This window comes from Drosophila mojavensis, unplaced genomic scaffold, assembly GCF_018153725.1.
Source record: "Drosophila mojavensis isolate 15081-1352.22 unplaced genomic scaffold, ASM1815372v1 contig_74, whole genome shotgun sequence".
Taxonomy (NCBI): domain Eukaryota; kingdom Metazoa; phylum Arthropoda; class Insecta; order Diptera; family Drosophilidae; genus Drosophila; species Drosophila mojavensis.
Window position 1 is genome coordinate 15,116,334 of NW_025318899.1, and position 10,351 is coordinate 15,126,684.

Below are 10,351 nucleotides of genomic sequence, written 5' to 3' on the forward strand. Positions count from 1 at the left end.
CCCCTGCTAACTTAGCTTAGTTAATTGTATCAATTAACTAAATACTATATTTACAAATCAGAATTCTGTTCAACATTACAACCCATTAAATATATCCATATAAATTGTATTACGAAGTCTGTGTGTATAGCATAATTCAAGCATTCCAATAAATTACTTAATCAAGAAGAGATTGGCTTATTTTTTAAATATCTAAATTCTATTATCAGCATCATGCGCAGCAAATTATTCGATTTTTTTTTTTCAGACAAAACACATTTAAAACCCATTAGAACATTTGCTATAAAATGCGGAACTTGCGTTGATTCTCGCAAAGAGAATCATGTTGAACGAATGTTGGCCCTTGCTGCTGTTGACGATGTTCGCTCTGCTAGCTGCCAGCTCGGCTAAGGTAAGGCTCCTTCCACTCCCATTATTCCCCACTCGCTCTGCTAATCAATTTGCATTTCAGAATCGTCCTTTGACAATTCAAATTAAAAACTTTACCTGCGTGTCGATGCTGCCATCGCTCATGCCTGAATTCAACTGCAGCAGCAGCAAAGTACGCGGCCAGGCCAGCATGTATGTGAGCCTCTTGGTGACTCAGCCAGTGGAGGAGCTCAGTCTCCAGGTTGACTTTGACATTGTCAAAAAGGATAATTCGAGGATTAGCCTCATGCATGCCAAGCTCGATGGCTGTCAACAGCTCACCTCAGCGTCCAAGAACAAACTACTTGCCGAAGTCTATGAAAGAATTTTCGAAAATAGCAATTTTCCAAAAGCATGTCCATTCCTAGCCGTAAGTTGTGCATAAAGATTATAATGCTCAGCTCCGTAATGTTGTTCATTCGAATCTATTTCTAGAACAAGGTCTACACCATACGCAACTATACAATTACTCTGGACAGAATTCCCATGGCTCTGCCTACTCTGACATTCAACTTCAAGCTAAAGCTATTTCGAGCCAAACAACTTTTTGGCGATGTTTTCCTAGAGGCTTCGGCCAAGTATTGAAATGAGCCCTAGCTCAAGCAAGGGCATATATGATACATAATATATATTCATATGAATTATAAATGCTTATGGCTTTGGCTTGTGTCTGATTTTAAATCTGGAATACAGTCTATGAATTCTTGGCTCTGAACTATTAATTATCTAGTTTATCTAAGTAAAATATGAGTATTTAAAATTTATTTGACTCTGTCAATTCTTAATGCTCGCTGTGATGAGCTCCAGTCGAGTTGATCATTATATCAGGTGCTTTCTATATATGGGGAGGGTTTTGTTTTCTACATAAATACCTAAATATATTAAATTAAATTAAATATTAAATATTAAATATATTGTCCTTTAAAATTAAATAAATACCTAAATATATTAAATTAAATTAAATATTAAATATTAAATATTAAATATATTGTCCATTAAAATTAAATAAATTATTCCAGTGCAGAAAATGTTTTCCAAATAAGACTTTCTCTACCATCAGCTGCCATGAAGAGACGCACATGCAATGATTTAACTAATAGCTCACTTTTACTCTAAATCGAAACCTTTTAAATCAAATGACAATTAATAAATCCATTTATCAATTTCCAATATCCAAAGAGCAACGAGGTCAACATTCAAATAACAAAATTATATTATAAATACAAATTCCAAATATCGAACCAACAAATACATCAATAATCTATAAATCAAAAAATGCGCGACAAATTAATCCATTGATTCTCTAGTATATCATTTCCAGTCAAAACAAATTAAAAGTTCATTAAATTCATTGGTATAAAACGCGCGAATTCTCATGAATATTTTGAAATAATCATGAACAAGCCAATTTGGCTCTGGCTGCTGGCAGTGGTCGCTGTGCCGGCTACCAGCCAGGCTAAGGTAAGACTCCTTGCTCTCTCTCTCTCTATCCCTCTACGTCAAGTAATTAAAGTAATTTCTGTTACAGCGACGTCCTGTTATAATTCAAATCAGGAATTTTAGCTGCTCGAATTATATTCCTTCACTGTTGCCCGAGCTGAGCTGCAGCAGCAACAAGAAGAGCGGCGAGGCAATGCTGAGTGCGTGCTTCAGTCTGAGCGAAGCGATTGAGCAATTCAATCTGATGGTTGACTTTGACATTATCAAAAAGGATAACTCTAAGATAAACATACAGCATGTCAAACTCGATGGCTGTCAGTATCTGAGCTCAGCGTGTAAAAAGAAATTCCAAAGCGGCATCTTTGAGACACTTTTCAAAACCAGCAATTTGCCCAGGGAATGTCCCATTCAACCCGTAAGTTCTGTGCAACTAACTCAATTAATAAAATTAATTTAATAATATAATTGTAATCTAATTACAGAACATACTCTACGAGGTGCGCAACTATACAATTACGCTGGAAAATATTCCCATGGCTATGCCTGCCTTGACATTCCAGGTAAAAACCAAATTCTTTCGACTCAAACAAGCACTGGGCGATGTTCTCATTGTGGCGTCAGCTCGGTATTAAAATGAGTAATACCCTCAAAATATATATGTAAATCTTTATGCACATTTATGTGCGGAACTACAAGCATTGCTATTGATTTTTTATTATTTTTTTATTATTTATTAGAGGACTGATTAGTTACGTTGCCCATTGCATTTTGAACTTAATTTTGAATTGGCGGCATTGAGGCTGTGGTGCAGCGAATTGTTACAGCATTAACATGTGCGCTGTAAGTAAAACTGTAACCGGTTAAAGGACTGTGTGTAAAACGGTTGACGTGTGTCTTAGCAGTCAGCTTTAAAGCAATAGCACTTTACGAATTAACATTTTTTACAAAACTAATGAAGCATTCAAATTTCATACGGTTAATAGAACACATTAAACTGAATAGTTCATATATATTAAATATGCATTTAACATATCATTTCGTTTTTGATGACATTATAATTAAGCGCAGCAAATGAGTTTATTACCATTTTTGTATATAAAAGCGGTTATGAAGCAGCTTTCGTCGTTTGAAGTATAGCTGTAGCATCATGAATTATCGGGCTTGGATATACCTGATCGGTTTTGTGACTTCATTAAGCGTGGCTCAGGCCAAGGTGAGTTTTATTATCCTAGTTCAACCGCTTTCATATCAATATGATCCCATAGCGCAACCTTACCATTGATCTTGCCAATTTGACTTGTATATTAGTCGATCCCTCTTATGGCAAGGAGTTGACCTGTGTTGTTCATAGGAGGCGCCCCGAACCTATGATATCTGCGCGCTTCAAGCTCGTCAAAACCGTGTCGAAATTTAATATACACTTTTATGTGGACATTATTAAATCGGACAACAGTATAATTAAATTGGGCAACAGCCAAGTCGATGGCTGCAAATATCTCAAATTGATGTATAACGATAATATGTATGGAAAGTTGTACAAACGTGTTCAACAGCACAGCAATTTGCCAAAAAAGTGCCCAATACCTGGCGTAAGTACTCCAATTCACTATATCCTAAGCAATTATAATATTCCAATTTGCAAAAGAACAGAACAAACTCTTCGAAATTCGCAACTATACGGTCCAAGCGGATGATTATCCACCAGCAGTGCCCGAGTTCACTTTTCGCCTTACATTGAAAATACTGAAAGATGATAATCTTGTGGCAATAATCTTCTTTGTTGCCAGTACAATCTATTGAAATGTGATTTGCTGAACCAATTTTCATTTTAATTTAAATTCTGAAAATTGATTTCAAGAAAATGCAATAAACGCTGAGGCAAATTGACCTGCATATCATGTTAACCGTTTCTATAGCTGCTGTAAAAATGCTCAAATACTAAATTAGTCTCATAGCAGTCAGCTTTAGAGCACCGCGACTGTATATTAAATTGTGCCGCATAATTCAAAGTTGCTATAAGTGATTGTTTATTATCAACAATATAGCAACAATAACTTTGATAACATTTAAAGTTATAACTAAACAAATATATAGTGTTTTATATCATTTTTTACAATTCTAAATCGTTGACACCATCCAGGCTGCGGTGCAGAGAATTGCTACAGCATTTACATCAGTGCTGTAAAAGGACTATATGTTAACCGGTCCGAGCGTAACATTGCAACAGCCAAGCGGCAAAAGTAATTTAACCAATTCAAATTTGAATTAAAATGTTAAGCAAATTTCGAAAACCTAGTGAGGCATTAAACATTAGTAAATCTATAAAAGCACCGGTGCATAATTCAAAAGTACTTTCTATGTCATGGATTATCGCACTTGGCTGGTGGCTTTTGCAAAAACTGTCCAGCTTATGAAGTGAGTACGCAATAGAATCATCTATATGAAATACACAACCATACAATCCTGAAACGACACAATCGATCTTGTTCTTATGTCTACGTAATAGCTCGCATTAATCACATTCAAGTGCGCTCTCGATTTAGTTCAATAATATAAAGTGCCTAAAAGTATGCAATAAAAATTGAAGTTACAGTGCAGTGCCTCAATGCAAATTCCAATGTCAACAAGTCAAACGGGTAACGAAACGGTTAGCATAGCAGTCAACAGTCAACAGGGCGGGTAATTCAAATAGCAGACTTGGTAGGCAGCAATGATGACTTAAGTATTGGCTTTTGGCTAACTAACAAAGCACGCCCAAACTAAAAGAAAAACACATTAATTTGTTGGCCATTTATATATGTATATATATATTTCGATGCTTCTCCATAATCGGATTATTCTTGAAAGCAACAACACTCGTAAAATGCTTTAAATTTATTGTTTAGGTATTTGTGTATTTGTATTTTTGTTTTTCTCTCGTTTTTTCTTGTCTTTAGTTTAGGAATAGAAATTTGCAATGTATAATACATTATGTATGCGCACAAATTGTTTTGTTAAAAACAATAAAGTAACAAATGCCTTAGGGATTACATACAATAGCCACATGTCACATGCACGCATGCAAGCATGTGCGTGTATATATAATATATATTTATTTATATATTTATAATGTATATGTATATGCTCTTTATTATCGTATTGTATTTATGTATATTAGCCACATGTCATAGAATTAAGCATTAGTATCTGTACAAGAATTGTATTTATGTGAACGAGGGACGTTTATATGGCATGCGAACTGTCGCCATTCTCCAAAATGATGCTGCACATGAAAATGGAGCAATAATAATAATGATAATTATTATTGTTAAATAATCGTGTAGCCATTGCTCATTTATGCTTGGCAATCATTTCACCCACAGTCGCTTCCTCAGCGATTTTCGCTTTCTGCGCAGCTTTTTGTATGTGAATTTGCTCGGTGAGATTTTATAGTCTTCATCGAATTCCTGTTCGATTTTAATTAGATTTTGCAAATTTAATTGGCAGTCCTGTGCGTAATTAACAAATAAATCAATGATTTAATATTAATGGAAATTTCATTATATGAATCAACATGTATATAAATATACATATATACATATATACATATATATATATGTGGCTTACCTCGAGATTCTTGAAATGCCAACGTGAATCGCTCGGTGAGCCGCCATCGCTGGACAATTGGCTGAGACAGGTGCGCATTGTGGGCCAGCATTGGCAGCGCTTGTTGGTTATTTCGCAGCCCGGCTCCAGCACAATCGACTCCTCCTGCGTGCAGTTGCTGAGCTGATTAAAGGTGAGCGCCGTCAGGTGTTGCAGGTCTGTCACACAGAAATTATTGACCACGTCAAAAGCCAGCATTTAATATATGATTTATCAAATATAAATGCTGCAAAATCATTCGATTTCAACAGCATTTTGCGCCATTTAAATCTGATTATTTCGCACATACATACATACATATATATTTATTTTTAAGTTAAACCTCCTGCTGCCCGCCGCTATTGTCCTGCCTGCGCCCACTGCAAATTACATTTGCATTTTGCATTTTGCATTTTCCTATCACAACAGTTTTAGTGCTTGACTGAAATTTGTTGCACTTTATTTACGCATGCAGATTTATACAATTCTATTAAGTTGAACATTTTATGCAACCCTCTATTGTTTAAAAGTGCATATAGGCTTTATTAGATGTTCACTTCGAGTTCTGTTCGTATGACTGCACTGAATTTCATTGCTATCGAAGCTAAGGACTTAAAATGTGATACGGACGAGAAGGCTATACTCTATAGAATATTAAGTATATTACTATACGCCTACTAGGGGCGTGGCGTATATAATTACTAAATGTGTCTAAGATAAGCTTAATGCTAGTATTTTGACATATCCACAATATTCACTCAGATCATATCAAACTGTCAACTCTGGACTCTAACAAAGCTGAGCCTCTAATAGATCCCAATTTAACCCAGACAAATGAAATAATATTATTCCCAACTCATATTCACTCCGCAATGCATAATCTCAATTCATATCAACGTAGGCCTCCCGCTGTTCAAGTAATGACATTCAATTTGGTCAAATGGAAGACTTGGCCAACTGCTCCAGGCGATTAGCCAAAATGCCATGCACATTAACCCGTTGCGTGCCGGCGCATATGCCCATTAGATATTCATATATATGTATATTTGCGAGTCAATAGGATATGTCATAGATGCTTACCCATGCAGACGCCCAGGCCGCTGCTAATGGGCAGTTTGGTGACACACTGCAGGGGCGGCTCGCATTGGCCGGAAAAGCCGCCGGGTCCGCCGCAGGATTCGCCCAGAGTTTTGGCGCAAATGCGACAGCATCTGTGAGCAGAGGGCAGAACAGAGCACACAGATTACGTATGCGAATATCGATGCACATTAAATGAATGATATATGGATGTGGATGTATGGTTGTATGGATGTATGGATGAATGGGTTGGGCCATTCAACTTACTGGCATGGATCCCAGAGCATTAGGCCCTTGCCGGGGCAGTCGAGTGCGCGTATAACATCGCATTCCTTTGGATTGCAGTAGCATTTGAGTCCATTTACCACATTGTTGCTGCCAGCTGCTGCCATTATCAGCAGCAGATAGCAGCACAGATAGATGAGATAGATCCGTGCGTTCAAATGGCCAAAATAACTTCCGTTTCGTCGCATCCTATGCGGAAGTTTCGCTTTGTTGTTCTGTTTGAGTGCCCTGCCGCTGTCGCTGCTGCTGCCTCTGCTGCTGCCTCTGCCGTTGTCGCTGCTGCTGCTGCTGCCACTGTCTGTTGTCCTTCGCTTCGCCGTTGTTATCCTTGTGCGTGCGACTAAATTCCTGCCACCCAATGCCGCAGCTACGCCTCCGACAGCACCACCTGCGTCGCTCCCAGCGGACTCTGCTCTTCCGCCCATTTATAGGCAATTTTTTATTGTGTTTCTGGCGCTGGTTTCGCTTCGCTCTGTTCGCTCTGTTCGCTCTGTTCGTTTTGTTCGGTTGCTCGCCCAGCAATTTGCATGTTGACTGCAAACCAAAAGCGTTGTTAAATGATTAAAATGCCATAAACTATGCCACGCCCAGTGGCCGGGGCTTTAATGGGCTTTTATGTAACGGCCGCATGGCATTTGCCGTTTTTCGGCCAGCGACATTCTCCCTAATTTTACCGCATTACAACTAAGCATACTTTGTTCTACCCACTCTTATTGTGTTTTGTTTTTCTGTTTGCTGCTTTTGGTTCAGCTGTTCATATTTTTTTCGGCCTTTTCACTTTCTCATTGTGGCCAAAACACTTTCGTTCGACCGAGCTAATTGTGTTTAATTATAGTTGACCATCTATTACTTGTGTAAATTGAGATTGATTTGATTTATTTGATTTGCATGTGCGCATAATGCCTAATTATTACCCAGAATCTCTAGCAGAATATTTAAACTGAAATTGTTTCAGGAAACTTTTGAAGAGAGCAGCGTGCGCTCGTCTTTCAAGCGAATTGTTTGAGATAATTTTTCCTTCATTATTCATTTGGTTTTGCATGGCAAAAAGATGTAAACAAAACTGAAGTTCTACTTAAAGCTGCTGACGACAGTCGAGCTCATTTAAATAGACAGAGAGATAGAAAGAGAGATAGAAAGAGAGCGCGCGATAGAGTCGCGTTCTATTACAAGTCCAAACTTTGTTTACTTTGTACTGATTTAGAGTCAGTCTATGATAGCATTTTGAGCATATTCTTTGCTATGCAAAACCTTGAGCCATATTCCAGTGTTGCACATTATTTTGCTGTCATTGCTGTCATCATTTATATTTGAAGTTTGCTGCCTTCTTGTTATTACCTTAGCTGAGTTGGCAGCCAAATATAAACATAGTATAATTTATTTCGTTTATAAAGTCTGTTAAGTTCGCCTAGTCTAAATGAAATAGCCGACTAAGGCCTCTAGGCTGATTAGGGCTTATTTATATAAATGAATAATAAATAGGTAATGAATAAAGCACTAAGTAATAGTGCTGAATGAAAATTTAATGTTATGGTAATATTATAATATTTATTTTATACAATAATTTATTTATTTAATTATTTGATAATTTAATTATTTTATACAATGATTTATTTATTTAGTTATTTAATTATTTTTTATTATTTAATTATTTTATACAATGATTTCTTTATTTAATTAATTTGTATATCATATTTGAGATTTATATTTTTTATAAAAAATTTGTTTTTTTTTTTTAATAACACATAAAAGAGTGTCAACATGGAGATAAACATAAACTTAAAGTAATATAATGTTTTATTGAACTTTTTATTTAATTTTGTTCTATTGTTTTATATTTCAACGAAAAAATATTATTGACACTAAGAATGTCAACGTAAAGCATAAAAAATATACACAGAAAAATATGTCCAAAATATCACTCCATTGCTATATGTAATGCTGATACAATTCATTAGCAGGGCTTCATTAGCTACTGGGCTTAATAATTAATCAATTAAGTTTCTGCATTTGTTTAACGCATTCATAGCGGCATTTGCCTAAGGATCTGTAGCTAATTTAATTTCTAATTTCTAATTTTTCTAACTCTATTTACAGCTTCTATAATATGTTTTAATAATTTCAATTTGAATATTTTATTTACATGCTTTTCCGCCATGTTATTTTAAATCAACTGAAGTTTAACTAACTCTTAATTTAATTTAAATGTGTTTATGCATGAAAACTCATATTTATCAAGCCATTTATGAATATCGAATATATATATATATATATATATATATATATATATATATATATATATATATATATATATATATATATATGGTTATATGTATATTTTCATATCAATTAAGCAGATGTCATTTAAAAATGTGCTGCACATTCGGACAGCGAATGCAATTTTTGTTGAATTCAATTAATTCCATGCGAATAAATTACGGAAATTTCATTTAATTTACATATGTGAAGTGGTATTGTTGTGGCACACACGTACACACACACACACACACATGCACATACTTAAACTCTCGCCTTAAATACAAAAATAAACATTTTTTTGTTTTGTAAAAATTAACTCTGCATTAAACCAACTTTTATTTAAAAGAAAAAAAAAAGAGAAAAGCAAAATCAAAACAAAATATAAACAAAATTTAAAGTTTTAATAGTATTTATGCGTTAGACAGCTCAACGAGCGGCAGCTAGAAAGGATATTTGAAGAGAATGAATTTCCAGCGGCGCCGCAAAGTATGCAACGGAAAATGAAAACCGAATTTGTGTTTGACCATAATCAAAGATACTTCAATATGTTTCAGGGACAATCGATGTTAGTTGGCGGACTTAATGCGGTTTACTTGCGCCGAATCGAATGGTCAAATAATCAACATTTGCTTTTGGTTTATACAGAGCACATATACTAGATATAAACGGATATATATATATATGTACATATAGCATGTACAATGTGAGTATATTTATTTGTGTTTAGAGTGCCAAAGCACTTGTGTATTTGTATTGCCTTTGACCGCACACTCACTCACACACACACCAGCACACACTTGAAATGTTGTCCCATTTATTGTTATTCTGCTTGTTGTTCGTGTGTTTTTCTTTTTCTCTTCATTTTTTTCCACTCGTTTGTCAAGCACTTTTCGATTTGCCATTCAATTTGTGAGCGTGTGTGTGTGTGTGTGTGTTTGCACATTTCACATTTTCCAATTTTTGTTTTTTAAACCAAATACTAAACAAGCTGAAAGTCAAGTCTCTCACACACTCACACACACACGCACACACCCACCTTGACGGCTAGCTTTGACTAGCTCTATGTTTTGGGTATTCGAAAGCCGTTCATTGGCCGCTCAACGTTCGATTCAGACGACCTGCGACGCTCTGTTGATGACGATGATGGCGATGATGATGTTCGTCGTTTGCTTAATAATGACGCACTTTTGGCTCATGAATTTTTCATGCGCTTTTGTCTGCCGCACGCGGCCATTTGTGGCAGTCGACTGACTAGCCC

General features: G+C 35.8%; 4 protein-coding genes across 4 annotated transcripts; 3 read left to right on the forward strand and 1 right to left on the reverse strand.

Moving 5' to 3' along the window:
* Positions 1–358: 358 nt before the first annotated feature.
* On the forward strand, positions 359–993 carry LOC6582591. The gene is made up of 3 exons (XM_002008255.3): positions 359–391; positions 452–778; positions 844–993. The coding sequence occupies exons 1-3, from the start codon at positions 359–361 to the stop codon at positions 991–993; spliced, it is 510 nt and encodes a 169-aa protein (XP_002008291.2).
* Positions 994–1,803: 810 nt separating this feature from the next.
* LOC6582592 lies at positions 1,804–2,480 on the forward strand. Its single transcript, XM_002008256.2, has 3 exons — positions 1,804–1,869; positions 1,937–2,263; positions 2,331–2,480. Exons 1-3 carry the CDS (start codon positions 1,804–1,806, stop codon positions 2,478–2,480), a joined length of 543 nt encoding a protein of 180 aa, XP_002008292.2.
* Positions 2,481–2,995: 515 nt separating this feature from the next.
* On the forward strand, positions 2,996–3,707 carry LOC6582593. Its single transcript, XM_015162521.2, has 3 exons — positions 2,996–3,061; positions 3,114–3,437; positions 3,499–3,707. The coding sequence occupies exons 1-3, from the start codon at positions 2,996–2,998 to the stop codon at positions 3,646–3,648; spliced, it is 540 nt and encodes a 179-aa protein (XP_015018007.1). The 3' UTR covers positions 3,649–3,707.
* A 920-nt stretch (positions 3,708–4,627) lies between these two features.
* On the reverse strand, positions 4,628–10,351 carry LOC6582594. The gene is made up of 5 exons (XM_044009932.1): positions 10,130–10,351; positions 6,817–7,368; positions 6,553–6,683; positions 5,455–5,651; positions 4,628–5,336 (listed from the first exon to the last, which is right to left on the reverse strand). Exons 2-5 carry the CDS (start codon positions 7,257–7,259, stop codon positions 5,196–5,198), a joined length of 912 nt encoding a protein of 303 aa, XP_043865867.1. The 5' UTR covers positions 7,260–7,368; positions 10,130–10,351; the 3' UTR covers positions 4,628–5,195.

Coding starts and splice junctions, on each gene's coding strand:
- LOC6582594 (XM_044009932.1), bottom strand. CDS start 7,259: ATGGGCGGAAGAGCAGAGTCCGCTGGGAGCGACGCAGGTGGTGCTGTC. Junction 6,684..6,816: donor ATGCTCTGGGATCCATGCCA/GTAAGTTGAATG, acceptor CTCTGCTCACAG/ATGCTGTCGCATTTGCGCCA. Junction 5,652..6,552: donor CGGCCTGGGCGTCTGCATGG/GTAAGCATCTAT, acceptor TCTGTGTGACAG/ACCTGCAACACCTGACGGCG.
- LOC6582591 (XM_002008255.3), top strand. CDS start 359: ATGTTCGCTCTGCTAGCTGCCAGCTCGGCTAAG. Junction 392..451: donor TAGCTGCCAGCTCGGCTAAG/GTAAGGCTCCTT, acceptor TTTGCATTTCAG/AATCGTCCTTTGACAATTCA. Junction 779..843: donor AAGCATGTCCATTCCTAGCC/GTAAGTTGTGCA, acceptor ATCTATTTCTAG/AACAAGGTCTACACCATACG.
- LOC6582592 (XM_002008256.2), top strand. CDS start 1,804: ATGAACAAGCCAATTTGGCTCTGGCTGCTGGCAGTGGTCGCTGTGCCG. Junction 1,870..1,936: donor CGGCTACCAGCCAGGCTAAG/GTAAGACTCCTT, acceptor TTTCTGTTACAG/CGACGTCCTGTTATAATTCA. Junction 2,264..2,330: donor GGGAATGTCCCATTCAACCC/GTAAGTTCTGTG, acceptor ATCTAATTACAG/AACATACTCTACGAGGTGCG.
- LOC6582593 (XM_015162521.2), top strand. CDS start 2,996: ATGAATTATCGGGCTTGGATATACCTGATCGGTTTTGTGACTTCATTA. Junction 3,062..3,113: donor TAAGCGTGGCTCAGGCCAAG/GTGAGTTTTATT, acceptor ATGATCCCATAG/CGCAACCTTACCATTGATCT. Junction 3,438..3,498: donor AAAAGTGCCCAATACCTGGC/GTAAGTACTCCA, acceptor GCAAAAGAACAG/AACAAACTCTTCGAAATTCG.